Raw genomic sequence first — 23778 nt, 5'->3', positions numbered from 1 at the left:
TGAAGGGCTTCAGCATGGCCACCTAGACTTGTCTGCTCATGCCTGGGTCTGCTAGGATCCTCTATGGCCATAAACCAAAAATAATCTCCCATAAAAGTTCATATAATCATTTAAAGTAAGGATACAAGGAGTAGCATAAGATAGTAGACAAGATTATTTTATAATTACTTCCCCAAAATGTTTAATAAACTGATAATCATAACATGTATAATTAGTATGCATTATCATGTCTAAGAGGCAACAGTGAAAAATCCATTTAACTGACATCAAAAGTGATTACAATTTACTAAGCATCTCCCCCATGCTGAGCATCATACTAAGCAATGTACTTTCATGTGCCTGGTTACCACAGAGTAGATCTTAGCTCAGTTTTGCAAAGGGAGAGACTGAGGCATGGACAGGTTTTGCCCAAGGTCAGCCAGCCAGGTCAACCCAACCCCCAGGCTTACGCTTTTGACCGTCTCCCCATCTCAGGTAGATCATCCTATTAACTATCATTCATTCCTAGACATGCAGCATTACTTCTGTATACAAATCAGCCCTGTGGCAAGGTAGAAAAATGACATTTTAAAGAAGGGAAATCTGTGCATGGTATCTGGTGGGTGCTGGAAAGTGGACAAGAGTAAAAGTGTCTCATGTCCCTGGAGCTGCACTGGATATTTCCAGAAAGTTGTCAGACATCACTCTTGGCTTCTCTGTATAAAGTGGGAAATGCTGGAAAGAATCCCAGGCACAGTGCAAACTGAAGGAGGGTCTTCTGCGTGCGTGGGTGAGCACAGAGCCAGGGTCCTTTTAGAGAGTGCTCCTGGGTGAGGTCGAACATGGATGGTCTCCAAGTTCGTCCAGTGAACATTCTACAAGGTCTACCCTGTATCTTTGCAGAACAGGCTCTGGGGCTGCCAATTCAGATTTGGCCATCTCTTCAAAATAAACAAAGCAGTCGAGACCATAAGTTATCTCTAGGCTGTGGAAAAGCCAGCAAAACTCAAAACCAGGCTGCCATCTGTGAAGGTGAAATGAATTATCAAGTGGCACACTAAATGGAATTAATAAATCAAGTTTGTGACTTTGCACACAGAATGAATAATGGGCCACTCTGCTAATTAATCCAGCCCAAAGCAGTCCATTTCCAGTTTAATAGGGGCTTTCACTCACCTTGCCAATCTTGACAGTTTCGGAATGTTCAAGGCCCAGAGCCAGCTGCTCCCAGGTTGGAGCCAGAGCTTTACAGTGACCACACCATGGAGCGAAGAACTTGATAAAGTGGTCGCCTGGAATGGAGAGCCAAGGCAGAGATGGGGGAAAGAGGAACTGTAATTTATGTCAGACCTCACTAGAGAGTTAATTGAAGAATCAGATCTTCGTCCTGCTTAGCAAATCTCAGTTCGGCATGAGCACTTTCATTGGTACAAAGGGACTCCATCACATGTGTTTCTATTCATGAGTTCAAAACAATACTTAAAACCAAATTTGTCATCTTTTATGGACAATCGGCAATCAACTCTTTACTCGGAAAACTGTAAGAAAGGGAAAGAATCAGGCATTGCTCCCGCCTCTCCTATATGACTGTACCACTGAATAACCAGGTGATAAAAGAGGGTGAGTTTCTCTTGCTTAAACAATGAAAGGTCGCTTGAATGAGTCTCAGCACTTGGCAGCCCTAATGAATGAATGGACCCACAGGCTACCTGTCGTGGTTGCCCACATCCCAAAGAGACAACTGGACATTCGGTGCCCCTACCAGCTATGAGGTCTTCCTGTGCCCCCAAAGTGATTCTGTCCCCAGACCCAACTACCAATTTACAGGCAATGAAGACATCAGGGAAACATGTAGAACACACCACAGGGATACAATTAGCAAAGTCTGGACCACGGGGAGCTCTACAGGTCAAACCACCTATGTCCTCAGAAAGAAATAGATGTTTGGAGATGGGTCTTTCCCATGCTGTTCTCATGATAGTGAGTAAGTCTCACCAGATCTGATGGTTTTAAAAACGGGAGTTTACCTACACAAGCTCTTCTGGCCTGCCAATATCCACTTAAGATGTGACTTCCTCCTCCTTGGCTTCTGCCATGATTGTGAGGCTTCCCCTACCACGTGGAACTGAGTTCTCCATTAAACCTCCTTGCTTTGTAAAATGCCCAGTCTCAGGTATGTCTTTATCAGCAGTGTGAAAACAGCTAATACAAGTGGTGTCCACAAATGTCAGGAAAGTGCCTTCTCCGAGAGGAAGGGAGGGCAGGCTGCAACCTGGACGGGGCATGGTAGGCTGGCTGTTTCATTTCTTGAACTGGACAGTGGTTACAGTGTGACCACTCTATAAAAATTCACTCAGCCCTACCTTTGTTTTCTATTATATTTTACTATGAAAAAAAGTTTGAAAAATGAAATATCACCCCCTTGGCTAGGAGCAAGAAAAAAAAAACCCTCACAGCATCATTCTTTGGACACAGAAGGTGTTTAGTCTGTTCTACTCTGACACCAGGCTGACAACAAACTGAAGTCATGCTGTGGCTGGGGAGAAAACTAACCAGTGGACATGTGGCCTGGCCTCTGGGCAGGACTCTGGCATGCTAAGGCTCACAGCTGCTGCCTCATCAGCACGGCAACGATGCATTTGAAGAAAATGGTGAAAAACTTCCTTTAAAAGTTAACAACTTCCATTAAAAAACGTGCGTATCTGAAACCATGTGCAGGTGCACGGTAGACCCTGTGCTGTAAGGTGGAGACAGGCTCCCCAAGAACCCAATCAGAGTACTAATGGGAAGCCACCCTGGTACCTACACGACACCGCTTTGTGGCAGTGACCACTGTCAGAGTGGCCCACCGGAGTCGGTCTGTAACAGGTGATTTGGGGAACACATCCTGCATAGAGCCCAAGCCAACCCCAGCTGAAAACACATTCCCATAGAGGAAAGCATGCTGAGGTGCAGCCAGAGCACTGGTACAGATGACATAACAACTTTTAACAAAAATGGGAAAAGGCTGAAGGCCTCACGATAAGGTACTGTGGACAGTAAGTGTGGTGGGGGAGGGGGCTCTGGCTCCCAGCAGGCACAAGTCACAAGGCCAGAGGCAATCCTTTCTCACGTTTCCAACCCAGCCTTCTAAGGGGATTTCTCTCCATGGTAGCATTTGCTAGTGGGAGCTGGCCAGGAAGCCACATTTGCTTTCAAGTCATTCAGTATTGAGCCAAGTTTTCTGAAACACATCTATGTGTGAGTGAAGGGAAACTTAGGGTACTCACACTGAAAATTTTATGGGGATCATTCTGATATTAGGAGACCATTTTCAAAAAGTGGGATGTGGTACAGAAAGATCTTTTAAGTGTAAAGAGTAATTTGATTCATATAACGGTGCCATTAAATTCTGGTTGTTTCTTTTCTGAGACAAGGTCTCGCTCTGTCACCTAGGCTGGAGTACAGTGGCGTGATCACAGCTCACTGCAGCCTTGACCCTCCAGGCTCAGGTGATCTTTCCACCTCAGCTTCTGGAGTGGCTGGGACTACAGGCATGCGCCCCCATAACCAGCTAATGTTTTTTTTAACCTACTCTAGAGACAAGGTCTTGTTTACGCTGATCTCGAACTCCCGGGATCAAGCAATTCTCCCACCTTGTTCTCTCCAAGTGGAGGAATTACAGGCATAAGCCATGGTGCCCAGTCTAATTTCTGTTTAGATAGGGAGAAGCTTTGGCTTCTGCCTGAGGTCATTAAACATATGATTACCATTATATACAGGCAGACCTCTGAGATTCTGTGGGTTTGGTTCCAGACCATTGCAATAAAGCTAATATCACAATAAAACAAGTCACACAAATTTTTTGGTTCCCTAGTGAATACTGAAGTTATATTTACACTATAGTCTATTAAATGTGCAACAGCATTATTTCTTTAAAAACAATGTAGCTTAATTAAAAAGTATTTTATTGCTAAAAAGATGCTGACAGAGGGATACAAAGCAAGCACATGCTGCTGGGAAAACGGGGAGACCTGCCAGATGCTGCGCTGCCAAAATCTCCAATCCATAAAACATGCAGTATCTCCAAAGTGCAATAAAGCAAAGAGCAATAAAACGAGGTGAGCCTGTAAATAAACACTCTTATCCAAGGATGCACTGTCCAGCTAGTGTGTGGATAATGTGTGCTTTGCATAGACTTGGTGTTTCTGTAAGGGCACTGACAAAAGGAGAACTCATGTGAAGAGGAGGTGCACTGAACCCAATGGGTCCTGAAGACAGCCACCCCTTTCTCAGCACCACTGATGCTGCTAACAGCCCTTGAGAGGCAGGAAGGAAAAACCCAGCATGCCAAGGAGTAATAGTCAGTTTTCTGAAGCTGGCACCAGGACGTCCCCCTTACCTTGTGCAATGTGCAGCTCAAAGTTGCTCGCTGAGAGCTCATACAGCCCCTGCTTGAGCTCAGGGGCTCTGGGTGGTTCCACTTTTGGCTCTGGTGTCTAACAGGAGGAAGTAAAAGAGTGATGGGTTTGTCAGTGGAGACACAGGGAAACCATCCAGGAGGTGACTGTCTGTGGGGAACCTCCTGCATATGTCGCCCTCACCCAGTGACGTGGAACCTTTGTACAATGCTGCTGTGCTGAGTGACTCCAGGTCAGGAATGGACCTTGTCAAGCCCTCAGGATGACTCAGCAAAAAGCCTCTCGCCAGCCTCACCCTCGGCAAAAGCTCTAAGTCTGAGGCTCTAGGGCAGTGGAGTGACAGCTGTCCCTACCCGAAAACCCAACCAGAGCACACAACATAAACGGCAGCCTCACCCTACACCCTGTCCTCTTCTTTAAAACAGACATTCTATGTGAAAAGGAGATTTCACATAGAATACAAAATACAACGTCCTATGGACATACTCTGAAGGGGTCAGCACTTGCAGACACCAGGGTGCCCAGCACAGTGGCTCGCCCCTATAACTCTAGCATTTTGGGAGGCCAAGGTAAGAGGACTGCTTAAGCCCAGCAGTTCAAGACCAGCCTAGGCGACAGAACGAGACCCCATCTGTACAAAAAAGTTTTAAAACTAGCTGAGCATGGTGACGTGTGCTACTTGGGAGGCTGAAGCGGGAGGATCACTTGATCCCAGGGGATGGAGGCTGTAGTGAGCTGAGATGGTGCTAGGGCACTCCAGTCTGGGCAACAGGATGAGACTCCATCTCAAAAAACAGACAGACAGACAGACTAGGGAAGCAAAATGGACAAAGCTGAGAATGAGAAACTCTCAGGGGCAGGAGGGCCTGGTTAGCCTTACTTCAGGCAAATGACAGGGAAAACTGAGGAAGACACAGGTGGGAGAGGGTTCGAAGAGAACAGGAAGTGATGAGAAGGAAAATGCAGGTGAATGAAAGGCAACAGAAAACCATGGTATGAGCATAAGCGGCACCTTTAAGAAAGAATATAATTCAAGTGACTAAGTATCATACAGAAAGAGGGGAAAAGGGGCTTTTCACAAGATGCTTCTGCCAGGACCCAAGCAGACAGCCATGTGTGCAACTGTCTAGTCACAATTCTGCATTTCTCAACTTTTCAGACCAGGTACAGCTGTGGCTTCCAACCAAAGCAACCAGAAATGAGGGAAAGATAATGGAATCAGTGTTTTGCTGCAGACACATGAGTGTGTATTACTCAGCTTTTATCTGGGGGTTCATATTCCTTTTACAAAGAGTATCCAAGTTAAGTTGTTAAAGGCTTGAAAAGTGCTGACAGTTCAAAGCTGTGCAGGGCTGGAATCATAAAGAACCACAGAGTTTCTCTTCTGCTGTGAGCATGTCAAGACTTTCAGAGTGCCAAATACCCACCCAAAAGAATGCCCCAAGGAAGGATGGCTACGTGAACAGGCAGTGAGTTCACGTAAGGTGAAATCAAACACTGTGTGCCACTCTCCATGAGACATTCAAGGGCCTTTCAGTATAAAGTGCTCATTTATGGCACGTGCAGGGCTCCTAGTCACTTCCTGAGCTCCCAGCGGACTCCAGAGCAGTCCCCTGGCATGGGAACACCACAGTGCATCCCAGAAATGGGTTGTGTCTCGCCCTACAGTGGCGGCATAAGCTGATATGGTTCTTAAGAAAGCAACCTGGAAACCATCATTCTCAGCAAACTGACACAAGAACAGAAAATCAAACACTACATGTTCTCACTTATAGGAGATGGATACAGGGAGGGGAGCATCACACACTGGGGTCTGTCGGGGGGAAATAGGGGAGGGACAGCAGGGGGTGGAGAGTTGGGAAGAGATAGCATGGGGGGAAATGCCAGAGATAGGTGATGGGGAGGAAGGCAGCAAATCACACTGCCATTTGTGTACCTATGCAACAGTCTTACATGTCCTTCACATGTACCCCAAAACCTAAAATGCAATTAAAAAAAAAAAAAAAAGAAAGCAAGCGACCTGTCAATATTCATCAAGAGCCATAAAAATTATCTTTTTTTTTTTTTTTTTTTTTTTAATTCTTGGCCTTACAATTTTATGTCTGGGAATACTATATTCTAAAAGTATCACTCAAAAGAAGCGGGGGTGGGGGGAACGTCCTTTCCAAAGATAAACTTGTTCCCTACAGCATTACTGGTAACAGAAAAACTTTAAATAAACCTAAACATCCACTGACAGAATTAGAGTTGAATTATGGCAAATCCACATAAGACATGAGTGATATAAAGACCACGTAACTATATAAAATCAATTAATGAGATGAAACACAAAATCAATTAATGAGATGAAACATGTTTCTGTAACTGTTGGAGAAAAAATATAGATGCTAACACGGAAATATAAAAATTGCAGTAGAATGTACAAAATGGGCCGGGCATGGTGGCTCAAGCCTGTAATCCCATCACTTTGGGAGGCCGAGGTGGGCAGATCAGGAGATCATGAGATGGAGACCAACCTGGACAACATGGTGAAACCCCGTCTCTACTAAAAATACAAAAATTAGCTGGGCATGAGGGCACACGCCTGTAGTCCCAGCTACTCGGGAGGCTGAGGCAGGAGAATCACTTGAATCCAGGAAGCGAACTGCAAAGAGGCAGAGGTTGCAGTGAGTGAGCCCAGATCACGCCACTGCACTCCAGCCTAGTGACAGAGTGAGACTGTCTAAAAAAAAAACAAGAGTACAATATGACAAATTGTCTTCAGTTTAGTATTGCCATGACACTAAAAAAAAAAAAAAATCTAAACTTATCCCACATGAGTATTAAAAAATGTATGCACTAAATTACTTAGGTATACAGGTAAAGAACTTTTTTTTTAAAGTTTTCACTTAAAAAGCTAGATTCAAATTGAAGAGAATTCTGGTCTGCAGTATAAAGTTTGCATACTCAAACTTTTCCACAATAAGGCAGATTGTCATTGTTTCTGGCAATTACCTGGGACCTCCTATTGCTGCGAGACAATAAAATACGGCAAGCAGGTGACTGTGGTTCTGGGGTGGCGTGGGGAAATTCCACATGGCCACCATGCTCCCACACTGAAGATAAAGAAAGTCCTTTGCAGAGCCTGAAACTTGGCCTCTCTGCCCTTCCCAACCTGCATGTGAGGTGCCACCTCCACTGAGGGAAATGGGCTGGTGACATGAGGTCCTTCTGCCATCCTGCTACTGACTGCTGGTTTCTTGAATAAATCCATCATAGAAGACTGGGGTTTTTTTTGGTGAAAATCATTTAAAATTGGTTTCCTACCATCCAATATACATGTCCCCACAAAGAGATTATTTTCATAAAGGAAATAATGTCAAATTTAAATCTATATGAAAGTCACACCTGCTCATCCAGCTTTCTTGTCAGACAAAGATGCAAATTTCCTCTCTGAGAGAGGTCTGTGGTTTTCTCTTTCACCTTAAGTTAGGTAAGTCTCTGGTTTAGTGACACACATCACACACCAACAGTCTCAACCATATAGTTTGGATTCTTTCTTTTTTTTTTTGAGACAGTTTTTGCTCTGTTGTGCAGGCTGGAGAGCAATGGCATGATCTCAACTCCTTGCAACCTCCATCTCCCGGGTTCAAGCAATTCTCCTGCCTCAGCATTCCAAGTAGCTGGGATTACAGGTGCCCACCACCACACCTGGCCAATGTTTGTATTTTTAGCAGAGATGAGCTTTCACCATGTTGGCCAGTCTGGTCTTGAACTCTTGACCTTGGGTGATCCACCCACCTTGGCCTTCCAAAGTGTTAGGATTACAGGCATGAGCTGCTGCACCCAGCCAAGTTAAGAGTCTTGACAGGTGAGGGACAGAAGTACCAAATCAGCAGCCAAGTTTCTGATTAGATCATCAGAGAAGATGGGGCAGAGCAGAAGAGCCACACAGACACACTGGAAAATGGCACCAGTAAGCAGCAAAGCTTCAAAAGAACCATGTGGACACACATGGTCTACGGACCACCATGGACCGTGTGGACACACGTGGTCCACAGAACAGCTTCAAATCAGTGGGTGCCTAGCTGACACAAGAAGTCAGTCTTAGGTAATTATTGAAACAAATTACAACGACTTCAGATGCTCTTCCTAGCTCATCAGGATCCTACGACGTAGGAACACACGCATCTTTCTAGGCCCTCTCCAACACAGCAGCATGAACCACCAGGTCTGCCCAGGCTCCAGGGGCCTGAGTGCTCTGCATTAATCAGAAGGCACCACCTACAAAGGGACACTTAACCAGTGGTTTATGATCATGATGCTTTATGACACAATGAAGACTTCCAACATCAACTGGGGAGGGGGAAGATTATGAATTTTTTTTAGTACATAACATGCTAAGTATCTATAATCTCCTGACATTAGCCTTAGTACAGGAAATGCATTAAGACACAGAATATTCATGGTATGAAATGATGTTATAAGCAAAGCCCATTAGGGATCGGGGACTGAGCACCGAGAAGAAAAGGAAGGATCCATACTACGGGTACAGGTGGCGGGCTCGGCCTGAGCCAGGAGGCTGCAGGCGGCGGAGGGCAAAGGTCGGGGGTATGGGAGGAGGCTTCACTGCTGGCCTGGACAGGAGAGTCTGGGCTGGGCCCGGCCCTGACCCCAGGTGGCCAAGAGTCAGTCTTGGATGCTGGGAACAGTTGTGAACTGTATTACCTGTGACAGTGGCAGGGTGGCAGTGTTAACAAGGACTAAGTGCTCATCTGTGAGACTCCACAAGTGACCTCCTTAAAGAGCGACTACAGCCAGACAAGGCACAGGGTGGTGGGGAAGACAACCACCACAGCCAGACAAGACACGGGGTGGTGGGGAAGACAACCACCACAGCCAGACAAGGCACAGGGTGGTGGGGAAGACAACCACCACAGCCAGACAGTGGCACAGGGTGGTGGGGAAGACAACCACCACAGCCAGACAGTGGCACAGGGTGGTGGGGAAGACAACCACCACAGCCAGACAAGGCACAGGGTGGTGGGGAAGACAACCACCAGAGCCAGACAGTGGCACAGGGTGGTGGGGAAGACAACCACCAGAGCCAGACAGTGGCACAGGGTGGTGGGGAAAACAACCACCAGAGCCAGACAGTGGCGTGGCACAGGGTGGTGGGGAAGACAACCACCGCAGCCAGACAGTGGCACAGGGTGGTGGGGAAGACAACCACCGCAGCCAGACAGTGGCACAGGGTGGTGGGGAAGACAACCACCGCAGCCAGACAGAGTGGCACAGGGTGGTGGGGAAGACAACCACCGCAGGCAGACAGTGGCACAGGGTGGTGGGGAAGACAACCACCGCAGGCAGACAGTGGCACAGGGTGGTGGGGAAGACAACCACCGCAGCCAGACAGCGGTAACTGCTGAAGCTGAGGGCCGTCTTCTCCTGACTTTTGTGCACATTTCAGTATCTCCATACCAAAAAGTTTTTGTAAAAGTTCATCTTTACCTATAATATCAATGAGCTCTAAAAAAAAAAAAAAAAAGTAAAGTTGCTTTAAAATGGCAGCCTTAATCATTCACCTCAACTGGTCTCTGCCCCATTACATACAACCCCAAAGATGCAGACAGGAAGAGAGGGAGGCGCTCACCACTGGCTCCTCATTCAGCGTCTGTAGCATCCAGTTTTCCAGAGTCTGGAAGTCCCGAGGACCCTGGTACTTCACAGCTTCTTGGCCCGGCTTGAAAAACTTTAAGCTGAAAGCATAACAAAGGATTAGACAGAGCAAAAAGAGAGTTGTCTTATCAAAGAGCAAACTCATTTAGTAAAACCATCAGAAAATGAGCTGTCAAGAGGCTGCAGCCAGGCACATATCTGCTCCTCTCTGATAAAACTCTAAAAGGAAACAAAAATAACGTTCCAGGAGATAATACATTGTTAATCCTAAACTTTTAGAAGTTTCTGATTTTATTTAAGGAAAATAAAAATGAGGTGAGAACTTCCAGCCTAATGCTGTGACTGAAGCCCCAAGCTACAAGTATTCAGTGCTCCTCTGCAGCAGTCTCAGGCCTTCCCTGCAAGGTACTGTTATGTTTTCTCAGCTTCAGCAGTGGTTGTTGTGTACATGTTCAAATTAGGACTGTAACAGAGGCAGTGTTGTTTTGCAATAGCAGTATTCTTCCAGGCCACCCTGGCAGGTACTCAACTCGTGCAAAGCATGAATATCCAGTTACTGTGAGAATTCGTGTCCAACTGTAAGAGCGACCTTGACATTGACTAACACAGTCCATTCGTCTCCCCACAGAGAAGGAATCTTCTTTTTCCTACAAATCGTGGCCTCTGGAGGAACCTACAGAGAGGATACAGGAGCTGGCCCTTTAACCATAAGCAAAAGACAGCACCAGAGGATGAAATTAACACTCCCAGTTCCTGGATCACCCCATCAGTCATAGGAAAACGTGCTCTAGATAAAAATTCATAGAAGGTGTCAAGGACAGGGAAAAATGTGACTGCTAACAGAAGGTACTAACGGAGTACCATTTGTTGGCAAGCCTACTCATCTAAAACACCCCTGCCACTTCTACAGCACGTATGTGGATTTTGTGAGTAGATGCCCAATGTATAGTATCAGAATTATAAGATACCAATTTATGAAGAAATCAGACATGAAGGTTTGAATAGTGTCTTAGTTCAATGGTGGTAGCAGAAGACCACAGACTGGGTGGCTTAGAAACAACAGAACAGATTTCGCCTAGTTCTAGAGACCGGAAGTCTGAGATCGAGGTGCTGGCAGAGTCAGTGTCTGGTGAGGGTTTTCTGGTTCACAGATGGTGTCTTCTTGCTGTGTCCTCACATGGCAAAAGGGGCAAGCGAACTCTCTGGGGCCTCTTTGATAAGGTAGGTATCCCCATTCAGGAGGGCTCCACTCTAATGACCTACTCCCCTCTCAAAGGCCCCTCCTCCTAATGTCAGCATTGAGGATTAGGATTTCACCATATGAATTCTGGGGGACACAAACATTCAGTCCATAAAAAATGGCTAATTATCCTTAAAATGAAGTTACATGGCTAGAATAGGCTTTGAAATTCAAATGGGCATAATGGCCTTATGCAGAACCTAAGATCACCAGTGCCATAGGGCTTACATAAGGCCCCTAATGTGTCTCCAATACAGACTAGACACCCAGCTTCCTCAGCAGCTTAGATGCTCATAACCACCAACACCAAGCTTCACTAGATTCAGTCAGTACACCAGCTACTTCAGGAAGTTCAACATGATAAGCAAGGGCAAAGTCTGTGGTAACAAAGACGACTGCCCTCACCGAGCCCAGCACCTCCCGGGGCTCCCACCGGTGTGTTCTGCACCCAGAGAAACAGAAACTTCTTCCTGCATGGCTCTGCCTCCCACCCACCTCCTCCAAGTGCCTCTCCATCAGTGTGCTTCGGGAAGGAAAACGGGTGGATCCTCAGAATAGGAGACAGGACCAGGTACTGTCACATGCATTCCTCGTTTCTTTGCTAAAAGTAAAACACAGTAAGACCTAGCCTGTGATTTTTTGTGATTTGCTATTCATTTGAGCAAAACAAAAAACAAACAAACAAAAAACCCTCTTCTTGTTGGCCTGAAAATCTTTCTAACCTGCTCAAGTCTAAGATTATTCCTCAGTAAGTTCACGGAGCTCAGGGATAGAGTGGGCACGTCTGGTCCAGACCTTCCAGTTGGTTTGGGGAATCTGACTTCAATTCTCACTGTTGATGAGGTGAAGGAGGTGATGGAGACTGGGCCACAGGGTACGTGCCCAAAGTATCATCCCAGATTTCTGCCATTACCAAGCCTCCACATGGGCATTTGAGTCTCCTCTTTCAAGAGGACAGCAGGGAGAAAACTGCCATGTAGGCGTCACCTTGGCAAACAACATGCTGAAAGTTCTACTACTATAAAGAAGGTTATGAGTTGAACAGTGTCCTGTAAAACACATCTGTGTAAGTCATAACCATCAACCTTAGAAGGCTGACCTTATTTAGAATAAGGTCTTTACAGAGAGATATTCAAGTTAAAGTGAGGTCATCAGGATGGGCCTGAATCTAGCATGACTGGTGTCCTTGCAGGAAGGGTTAATTTGGAAGCAGCAACACACACACACACACACACACACACACACACACACAGAGAAGGCTACATGAGGACAGAGGATGGAAGTGATGCATCTATATACCAAAGAATGCCAAAGATGACCAGGAAGCCAACAGGAGCCAGAATGAGGCAGACGATTCCCCCACAGGTTTCAGAGGGAGCACAGCCCTGGTGGCTCCTTGATTTAGGACCTCTTACCTCCGAGACTGTGGACAATACATTTCTATTGTTTCTGGTCACCTGGTTTGTGAAACTTTGTTACAGCAGCCCAGGAAACTAACACAGGTGGTTTCCTCCTTCAGTCCTGCCCTGCTGTAACGATTCACAATGGCTCAATAGGAAGACCCTGAAACATTTTCCTGGACACAGCCAGCCATCTCTAGGGGGCATGAGAGCCCAAACTCCCTGCCCCTCCACCCCCTTACTCCAGTGACACTTGCCAGGGAAGAATGACATGAAAGCTGATGTCCTGACACACGCCTGGGCTCAGGCAGGTACAGTTATCGTCTGAGTCAGGCCTCACAACCACTTTGTGGGATGGGTGCTGTCTAGGAGAAGTAAAAGCTCACCCAAGTCAATCTCTAGATGCCCCAACGCGACCACATTTCATACAGCACATTCCACCTCCTGCATTCTCTAGGGGAAAATCATCTGTTCTCAGGAACTTCTGCAGGTCAGTGATGGGCACAGAGGTTCCTTCCCAAACTGTGTTCAGAGTGGTGTAGACTCATTTTTGTTCTTTTCAATAACACAAAACCAGCCCATGGTTTATTTGGGGAGATGAGATCTTCTCATTAAAAATCTAAATACATGATCCAACATGGGCCTTTTTAAGTCTGTGACTTTTTAAATGTGTGATGGTATTTGGTGAATATCATCTATGGAGTAGCTGATATTGCAGCCAATAGTCGTTACGGCCAGGCTGGGGCGGAACCCTTCACTTCCTTCTCTGAAGCCCCATAACACTTACCACTCTCAGCTCCCTCACAGGTCCTGTTGTCAAATTCCCCGTGACATGGTTTGTGGTGCACACTGCCTCAGGCCACAGATTAAGGTTAGCAGGTTAAGAGTGGAAAGACACCAGAGCCAGCCCACCCCTGCTGCCCCTGAACCTTGAAAGCTATAGGCTTTCAACAGGTAAGCATTCACCTCCTCGCCCTCATCTCTGCTCCCTGCCTGCTTCTTAGGACACGACTGATTCGTACTTTAAAGGCAATACTATGAAGCACAGAATACTGAATGCTTTTATGTAGATACAGACTGTAGGCAATTTTATCTCCACTGATCTGATTTAAAGTAGACCCAAATTATGGCACTTATATTAGCAAGCAGTCACCAAAGACCAAGAATTCCAGAGTCCTTTGAGGAAATGCCCACATTTCCAAATGGTAGGAAAAGCCTGACGTGTATTGGGCTTGCTCAGATTGGTGTCTGAACACATACCATGTAAGTCCCATAACAATGTCTGGGGGATCACCTTAGACGGTAAAGATGAGGCCAGAGCTATGTGCTAAGTAAATGGTAGAGCTGGGATTTGACTGTGACTTCTAGGTTCAAGCTTAGGGCTCCCTCCACTTTTCTGCCTCCCAGGTTTGAAGATAAGCTCCAATTTTATGCTTTATTGATGGCCCCTCTATTACTCAATTAAGCATTGAATTGTATAGAATTGACTTCATTCCTCAATTGAAACCAACAGCAAGGGAGTGACCATAGCGAACCCTCCAACTCCTTCAGAAACAGTGTCTTCTCTTTTTTCAAGAACTGCTTTTCCCTCCAATACTTGGCACATGGTATGAATGGGCATGTGTCTTGCTATAAGCTCCTGTTTCCCTTACCACAGTGACTATTCCTGGAACGAACACTCCAGCCAAGCAGGCCCAGTCAGTAGTGGGCTCTTCTGTGCAAACAGAGATACAGGCCTGGAAAGCCATCATCTCAAGGGAGACACAACAGAAACAGACCCCAGACCCCCCAGAGCTGGGTCTCAGAGGTTCCTTCACAGCCTTTTAAATAGTCATTTCTTTTTGTTTAATAAGAGAATGATTATATTTCTAGAACTGAGAACATTTCAATTTATATTTCTTATAACCAGAAAAAATTCTTAACTGTCAAGGAATTAAGTATCATCGACTGTCAGACTCTATACTTCTTTCCAACAGAACAGCCCTTGCGGGAGTCACACGGGAAGTGACTATAGGAAGGGTGTTTGAGAATAAAAGTCACCGAAAAAAGCAAGCCAGAATTGATGATAGTCTATGCACACTGTGTAAAATGTACCAGGGAACATCCAGCATGGTGGGAATCTCAGGGAGACCACCATTTTTGTCTTGCAAACGCATTCTCTTATAAATGTACCGGTGAACATTTTAAACCCAACACTGATGAATTAAAGGTTTTCCAAAGTACAAAAGGCATCTAAAATAGACACAGCACTAAATGCAATTTCTCCCTAATCACAGGGACTGCCTGCTTAAATTTAGTATCTCTTCACTCCTTAAAACTACAAAGGAAGTTACCAAAAGTTTAACTACGACTCTCGTAGCCAGGAACCATCTGGGAAGGGTGCCCCTTCCTTCCGACTCACGTAGGGTATCCTCGCACCCCCTGGGCGGAGCACACGTCAGAGTCGGCCGTGCAGTCCACTTTAGCCACGTAGACTTTGGCATCTTCCATGCTGTTGTATTTGTCTCCCAGGTCATTCCAAGTTGGCTGCAGCCGCTGGCAGTGTCCACACCTGAAACAAGCAAGAGTACAAGCACACTGAGTGCCAGGTCACAGGGTGGCCAGCCTGCACCTTCAGCCCTGTTGAGGGGGCAATGGGACTCTCAGCCCTTTCTTTATGTCATGGCAGATGGCAACTCCTGGACCAGTACTCCAGGACCTCCCTTTCTGCTCCCGCCCCTCCAGAGTCACCGTCTTGTTCTCAGCATTAAATCTCAGCATCGTCTCAACATTAAACTTAGCAAAGTGTTGTTCTGGACCTACATGTTCTGGCCCTGTGACCTCCCACTTGACTTCCTCGCCTTGCAGCCTACTCCTGAGCCCTATGCAGCACCTGCAGTGTTCCCAAAGGGCCATAGCTTGGCTTGGCCCTGGGACCTGAGACACATTCTCTCCTACACTTCCTCCCAAAACTCCAGCTAATTCTGTCTGCCCTTCAGGTTTAGTTTGGGTGCTGCTTCCTCCAGCAAGTCTGCCCTGACTCCCCAGGATGTTCAGTGCCAGTCTCTTTTCCTGCCCTTCTGGAAAGCTCCTCTACGCCTCCTGTGGGCAGTAGCTTAGCACTTCTTGCTGTATCTGCTACTTTTATCAGTCAAGTCTCCTCCAGTATGTAACCAAATAGCCACAAATATAAGGCAATCCCAAAATTTAATCAACTGCAATTTTCTCCAATGAGAAGGAAAAAAAAGTTTGTGGCCATCTAAACTTCTAGCGTTGAAGCCAGCAAATGTCTGTTTAGAGTATTCATTGTATGAATTCAGTTATGTACACATATTTTTAAATCGCCTATCATTTGAAATAGGATATTAATTAGGTTTCTTGCCACGCTTCACATTTCATGAGGGTATCAGCACCTTTCCCAACACTACATCTTCTTGAGTCATACAGCTGATCACGACTCTCACTACGTTCTCAGGATGGTAGGTCTACAGTGCTGTATTCCAATTCTGAATGAGACAGCCCTAGAAACTTTATCCCAAGTTTCAACTACAATCCCATAGCATGACGACACATGGGCTTGTTTCTTTTTTAATATGGTAGGTACACACTGATGCCTACAATGCAACCACTTTGCTGTGTTGCTTTTTAAAATGTTTTTTAAAAAAACACTTGCTTGTAAGAACACCAACACTTAGAATTGTGACCGCTTCCCCAAAATAATTTCTTAAAAATCTTTTTCTGGAGAACGATCCAAGATGGCCGATCGCTAACATCCCGGGATTGCAGCTCTCAGGGAAGGCGCGGAGAACTAGAGGACACCACACTTTCAGACAAATTCTGGTCGCTCACGGAGCAGAAGATCCCCCAGTGGAGGAAACACACAGGTGGCCAGCGCGACTCTCGTGGCCGGCGCAGCGGTTCCGCCGGCACCTCGGCACAGCAGCTCTCGGAGCAGAGTAAACAGGTTCGGAGGACCCGCACGGGTCCCCAGCAGGACACCAGAGCCTGGCGCAGCGGCTGTGATGGCACCTAGGCACAGCAGCGCTCAGCGCAGAGTAAACGGGACCGGTTCCCCTTCTGACCGAGGTTTGGAGCCCCGGGAAGGCAGAGTCGCCTACTACGGACACAAGAAGGAAGCCAGACAGGAGAATCCTGGGCAGAAAAGCACCATCAGTTTTAACGCCGCTGCTCTGGCCCTGGGAACTAAAAACCTGGACATCCACTCAAGAGACCTAATCTGGAAGTTGGTAATTTCAAAGAAGACAGGAGGATAAATTTACAATGACGGGAAGAAATCGGCGTAAAAAAGCTGAGAATACTCAAAGTCAGAACACCTCTCCCTCTAAAGATGATCACAGTTCCACATCAACAATGGAACAAGGCTTGATGGAGAAAGAGCGCATCCTGATGACAGAATCACTCTTCAAGGAATGGATAATAACAAACTTTGGTGAGTTAAAAGAACATGTTGTAGCCCAACGTAAAGAAACTAGGAACTTTGAAAAAAGGTTTGATGAAATCCTATTGAGAATAGACAACTTAGAGAGGAGTATGAGTGAAATAATGGAACTGAAGAATACAATACAGGAACTCCGAGAAGTATGCACAGGTTTAAACACTCGAATTGTTCAAGCAGAAGAAGGGATATCAGGGGTCAAAGTCCAACTTAATGAAATAAAACATGAAGAAAAGATTAGAGAAAAAAGGATAAAAAGGAATGAGCAAAGTCTCCAAGAAATGTGGGACTATGTGAAAAGACCAAATTTACGTTTGATAGGTGTACCTGAATGCGACGGAGAGAATGAATCCAAGCTGGAAATTACCCTTCGGGATATTATTCAGGAAAATTTTCCTAAACTAGCAAAGTAGGTCAACATTCAACCCCAGGTAATACAGAGAACACCACAAAGATATTCCTCAAGAAGAGCAACCCCAAGGCACATAATCGTTAGATTCACCAGCGTTGAAACGAAGGAGAAAATACTAAGGGCAGCCAGAGAGAAAGGTCAGGTTACCCACAAAGACAAGCCTATCAGACTTACAGCAGATCTCTCAGCAGAAACTCTACAAGCCAGAAGAGAGTGGGGGCCAATATTCAACATCCTCAAAGAACAGAACCTTCAGCCCAGAATTTCATATCCAGCCAAACTAAGCTTCACAACTGAAGGAAAAATAAAATCTTTTATGAACAAGCAAGAACTCAGAGATTTTATTAACACCAGGCCTGCTTTACAAGAGCTTCTGAAAGAAGCATTACACACAGAAAGAAACAACCAGTATTAGCCTTTCTAAAAATACACCAAAAAGTAAAGAGCACCAACATAAAGAAGAATTTACACCAACGAATGGATAAAACAGCCGGTCAACATCAAATGGCAGTAACCCTAAATTTAAATTGACTAAATCCCCCAATCAAAAGACACAGCCAAAACCCAATGGCATGTTACATCCAGACCTGTTTCACATGCAGGGATACACAAAGACTCAAAACAAAGGGATGGAGAAAGATTTACCAACCAAATGGAGAGCAAAAATAAATAATAAATAAATAAAAAGCAGGAGTTGCAATTCTCATATCGGATAAAATAGATTTTAAAGCAACAAAGATATAGTGGTAAAAGGATCAATGCAACAACAAGAGCTAACGATCCTAACACCCAGATACGAGACTTAGATTCAATGAGACAGAAAATTAATAAGGATATCAAGGACTCGAACTCAGATCCGGAACAAGTAAACTTAATTAATATTTATAGAGCTCTCCACTTCAAATACACAAAATATACATTCTTGTCAATACCACATCACACCTACCCATAAGTTTAAATGAAACATTGATTGGCCATTATTAATACCCAATTTTTTTCAAAATAAAGCAATATTTCCATTTACTCTCCCTCTTTCTTCCTCTCCTTCACTTTTTTTTTTCTTTCCTTCTCTCAAAAAAAAAAGAAATCAACTTGTAAACCTCTAGATCCAGGTCGGCAATGTCTCTCTCATTGCTTGATTTCCTTCCTTCCCTTCCCTTCCCTTCCCTTCCCTTCCCTCCCTCCCTCCCTCCCTCCCTCCCCGCTTCCTCCCTTCCTGCCTTCCTCCCCCCCCAAAAAAAATAAAAATAAAAAAAATCTCTTTTTCTTTTCTGACAGATTACCTCAAAAACAAGCATTTAAGTCGGGTGCAGTGGCTCATACCTGTAATCCTAGCACTTTGGGAGGCTGAGGCGGAAAGCTGCTTGAACTCGGGAGTTCAAGACTGCCTAGGCAACACAGCGAGACCCCATCTATAAAACATTTTTAAAAACTAGCCTGGTGTGGTGGCACACACCTGCAGTTCTAGCTACTTGGGAGACTGAGGCAGAAGGATCACTTGAGGCCAGGAGTTTGAGGCTGCAGTGAGCCATGATCACATCCCCCCGCAGTTCAGCCTGGGTGACAGAGTGAGATTTTGCCTCATAAGAAGAAGAAAAGATTTAAAGGTAGCACTGAAAAAGTCTGCTTCAAGCTAATGTATCTTCCCTTAACAGCATTTTCTTTTTTTTCTTTTTTTGAGATGGAGTTTCGCTCGTTACCCAGGCTGGAATGCAATGGCGTGATCTCGGCTCACTGCAACCTCTGCCTCCTGGGTTCAGGCAATTCTCCTGCCTCAGCCTCCTGAGTAGCTGGTATTACAGGCACGCGCCACCGTGCCCAGCTAATTTTTTGTATTTTTAGTAGAGACGGGGTTTCACCAGGTTGACCAGGATGGTCTCGATCTGTTGACCTCATGATCCACCCGCCTCGGCCTCCCAAAGTGCTGGGATTACAGGAGTGAGCCACCGCGCCCGGCTTTAAACAGCATTTTCTTGGCCAACTAAGAAAATCCCTACTTTATGAGATATTCAGATACCAAAAAAAAAAAAAAAAAAAAAAAAAAAATAGTGAAACCATACATGCAATTTAACTCCTATAGATTCAACACAGTGAGTTTGACAAAAGGTGTGTGTGTGAGAAGGAAACGAGGAAAAAAAAAGACAATTCCCACAGAACCCTGAAGTGGGTGCAAGCCGGGAGATGTGAGGGTTTTGTTCCTCAACTGGCTTGGTTGCTGCATGCTTCTCATGGCATGAGCATCTACAGCTCTACGCGACTACAGTGTGACCCCGCTACCTAAAGACACAGGTTTGAGAACTAGTCCATTTGGTATTCAAGCAAAGAAGCCATGACAGTTCTAATGCTGGCGGAAATGCTGGCAGTGAGGACTTACTGACTGGGGTCGTGTCCAACAAGGCACCTTCCGAAGGGACTGTCAAGGGCAGTTCTGACCCTGGGGGGCTTTGATCAGAGATGCTCATTCTGGAACTTTAGAACTTCTCTGCAATCTTGACGAGGTTTTGTTTTGCTTCTGTTGTTTTATTGTGAAAACACAAGACTAGATTAAGAATGAGAATAAACAATAAATAAGTTTGTTGTGCACTAAGTCAAAACTGACCATCCTGGGCCATCACCAAGCTGGGCATGCCCTTGCCCCTGGCTGTGATGGGGCTACAGGTGCTATCTAGTCCGCACAAAACCCGGCTCTGAGACCGCCAGCTGCATTTACAAGGTAGCCTGTGGCCAAGAACTAGAGCAAAGCTACCTGGTCCAAATCTTGACCTCACTGTCACCAGGTCTAGGGTGACTCACAAACTGGCCATACAGAAGCTGTCATCTGATGTTGGCACAAAATCTACAGCAGTAGGACAACACTGCAGCTGCCAAGTTCCAGGCAAAAATACACAGATCAATGTTTTTGTTACAGGGGCCCCAGCCCTCTTATCACAAATGGGCTTTCACCATTCCACGGCAACTGAAACTGGAAAAAGGTATGTGTGTGTTGAGGGGGAGTCCACTGAGTGTTCTGAGCTCCAAATGCTCAGCTCACTACTCCAGCACGTGCCTACCTCTCCTGCACAGACCCCTCCAGAGATACCACCTTGTTCTCAGCATTACACTCACCAAGGTGTTGTTCCAGCTATTGTGGGTCCTACTGGGTCTTGCCCCTGCTGACCCCCCATCTGACCTGTCCGCCCCCTCAGCCTCCTTTCCTCACAGCCGACTCCTGAGCCTTACTGCAGTATCTCCAGTTTCTGAAAGGTCCCTCTTAGAAGTCCAACTTAAACACCACCATAGAAACCCACATACCTCTGTTTAAATATTTGTAGTAGACTATAAAGAAGCCAACAAATAAAAACATAAAGTTACTTTTTCTGGGAGCATCCACCTAAGTATCTAATGCCACATACAATGAAAAAGGAATTTACTTAATACCAAGTGCCCAGACGTGCCAGTTCTCTCTCTCACTCAGCCCAGGACTGGCTGGTATTTATTGCAGAGTTTCTAAAATTAAAATCCCTTTGGCTGCAGGAACTTATTACATCTACATGTCAGTTTTTCTTTTAAAAAAGTAAAGAACAGGCTGCGGTGGCTCATGCCTGTAATCTCAGCACTTTAGAAGGCCAAGGCAGAAGAACTGATTGAAGCCAGGAGTCTGAGACCAGCCTGGGCAATATAGCGAGACCCTGTTTCTATCAACTACAACAACAAAAATAAGCTGGGGGTGGTGACCTGTGCCTTAGGCACAGCTACTCCAGAGGCTGAGGCAGGAGGATCACTTGAGCCCAGACTTAGAGGCTACACTCAGCTGCAATTGCAGCTGTGTTTCAGGGTAGGTAACAGAGCAAGATCACAGCTCTCAAACAAATAATGAAGAAAGAAAAAACCCATGGACAGAACTATTCCACTTAAATGGGTTCCAACTAAGTAGTATATTTCATTGAAATCGTTGCTCTGAGAATACTCCTGTATAGAGAGAAAATTATTAATACTGCCTGACTGTTTTACGTTACAAAGTAATTTCAACACCATTGGTAGTTCTAAAAATTCTAATCTAGGAATCTGAAAGATAATGTACTTCATACAGTTAATAAACCCACACTGGCCCAAAAAGTTGATTTGACTCCAAATGGACTGAAACACAGTAACAGCCTGAATACGGGGGTGAAGAGAAAAACGATTCTCCTAGTTTGAAAGATACAATTTCTGAACTGACCATTTTTCTTAGGGTACCTTTTCTCTATTCTTTCCTACATCCCTTTCCCAAAAGAGCCTCTGCTGAGCTCTGGGGAAGTATACCAAGTTCTACAACAAGCACCTGCAGGCCATTCCTGCCTCTCAAAGGTCTTAGGTCCTAAAATTACAGCTTTCTGCCCTGGCCCGTAATCACTTCCCTCCCAAGGAGCATCCCGGCGCTGGCAGGAAAAGCAGTGCACGCGCTTGTGTGAATGACAGGAAGCTCTTCCGTGGGGCGAGTCCCAGGGTAGGGGTCTCTCAGGTCAGCAGTGAGGCCCACACCAAACCCTGCCCAGAGAACCAAAGCAGGAAGAACCATCTGCTCAACGGAGGGGCTTTTCCGATCTCACATGTGACCTGGCCCCGAGAGAGCAGGGGGAGGTGAAAGGACACTCTGGAGTTGAGAACCAGTGGGCTCCGGTCACAGAGCAGAGAGCACGTCTACCCTGGGCTGCGGGGGGTCCCAGAATTCGCACTGCTCTGGTCTTCCCGGAGTAGCTCGGCAACCCTCCTCTGCCTGGACCACTCCTTCCTATCCCGCAAAACACGCACAAAGTGGGAAAACACACCTTCCTGAGTTCTGTTTTTCGATTAAAGCCTCTGGAAGGGGACATGCCCGCCGTCTCAGTGTCCCAGCCGACCCCGGTGGCCGCGGCAGCAGCAAGGCCGCTCCGGCGAGTGCACGTGGCCCACGGACAGGCCGCGCGTCTGGCCGGCACAGGAAGTTTGGGGCGCAGGGCAGGGACCGCGGGGTGACATTTGGACTCCCGGCTCCCCGAAAGGACGACGGCCCCCCCACATTCCCCTCCCTCGGTGCCGAGGTGCAAGAGGTGGTTGAGTTCAGGAGCGCGGCGTGGGGCGGGCTTTTCCCGGCTGTCCCCTCGGGGACCGCCCCCTCCTCCAGCACAGCCCGGCAGCCGAGCGCCACGTCAGCCGCGAGCGCCCGGTCGGCTGCGCCCACGCCTCCCGGCCCGGAACCTCGAGCCCTCGGTCCCCTGCAGTCCCAGGCTCCCGGCCCCCACCCGCGGCGCCCGCGCCCCACACCCCCCAGCTGGGGCCCCGAGGCCGCAGGGTCCCCGCGCCCGCAGCACGCATGCCCCTGGCCGGAGCCGTAGGCATCCACGTGGCCCCCGGCCCGGGACCCCCAGCCCGCGGCGCCCACGCGCCCCAAAGCGCCGAGTGCGGGGCAGGGCGCCGGCCTGCGCGTCGTTACCAGGGCGCGAAGAACATGACGAAGTGCGCGGCGCTCTGGATCCCGTGCGTGAACATGTCGGCCGTGTACAGGTGCTTGCTGTGCGGGTCTTGCCCGTCCCCTCCGTCCGCCGCGGGAGGGCCGTCCGCCGCCGCCGCCGCCTCCTGGGCCCGGGCTCTCCAACGCCCGCCGCCGCCATGGCCCAGCAGCAGCAGCAGCAGCGCGGTCAGGGCCGACGGCCGGGCCAGCGGCGGGAGGAGGCGTCCTGGGCGCGCTGGCATCGCTGCTGGGCTGGGCGCGCTCTCGCCGCGGCCGCCGGTCCTTTCGCAGCGCCCGCCCCGCGCCCCGCCCCGGAGAGGCCGCGCCCCTTCCTCTCCACGCCAGCTTGTCCGCGCCGGCGCGCGCCCGCTACACGCCCGCAGCCCGCATCCGCGCGCCGGCGGGGAAGGGCGGGCGCGAGGGGCCGAGTCCGGGAGAGCTCTGAGTCCCGCCCCCTGCGCTTCCCGCGACCGGACCGCTCGCCCTCATCCCGGAGGACTCCTGCGCCTCCGCAACCCAGGCCCTCACCCTGTTCCCCAAAGGGCCCGCTGAGCTCTGAGCGACGGCGAACACACGAAGGAACGATGAGGCCAGCGGGAAGCCACGGAGGGGCCGGTCAGCCTCAGCTAATCTCAGCTCACACAAGCACCCCGGGACTTCAGGCCAAAGGAAGGAAACAGCTGCTGTCAGCAGAATGTAGGAAATCCGGCAAAAGACGGTGCGGTTTGCACCTGAATGAGTCAGATTCTTGGCCAGAGCTCGGCTGTGATTCTAGACCTAAGGTGAACCCCTTGCTGGTTACCCC

General features: G+C 47.5%; 1 protein-coding gene across 2 annotated transcripts in view; it reads right to left on the bottom strand.

The window, feature by feature from the left end:
• The window catches only part of TXNDC5 (thioredoxin domain containing 5), a 32020-nt gene extending 8781 nt beyond the window's left edge, over nucleotides 1-23239 (bottom strand). The window contains exons 1-5 of one of the 2 annotated variants that reach the window (XM_035294980.3): nucleotides 22956-23239; nucleotides 15079-15228; nucleotides 10012-10117; nucleotides 4361-4457; nucleotides 1156-1271 (exon numbers count right to left, since the gene is read on the bottom strand). In XM_035294980.3, coding sequence (XP_035150871.3) covers nucleotides 1156-1271; nucleotides 4361-4457; nucleotides 10012-10117; nucleotides 15079-15228; nucleotides 22956-23215 — 729 coding nt within the window. In that variant the 5' untranslated portion in view covers nucleotides 23216-23239. Of the gene's footprint in view, nucleotides 1-1155; nucleotides 1272-4360; nucleotides 4458-10011; nucleotides 10118-15078; nucleotides 15229-22311; nucleotides 22614-22955 lie in introns of those variants that run through there. The other variant, XM_035294981.3, reaches the window with a different exon arrangement.
• Nucleotides 23240-23778: the final 539 nt, after the last annotated feature.

This window comes from Callithrix jacchus, chromosome 4, assembly GCF_049354715.1.
Source record: "Callithrix jacchus isolate 240 chromosome 4, calJac240_pri, whole genome shotgun sequence".
Lineage (NCBI taxonomy): Eukaryota > Metazoa > Chordata > Mammalia > Primates > Cebidae > Callithrix > Callithrix jacchus.
Note: the sequence above shows the minus strand (reverse complement) of the source record. Positions and strands in the feature narration are given on the sequence as shown.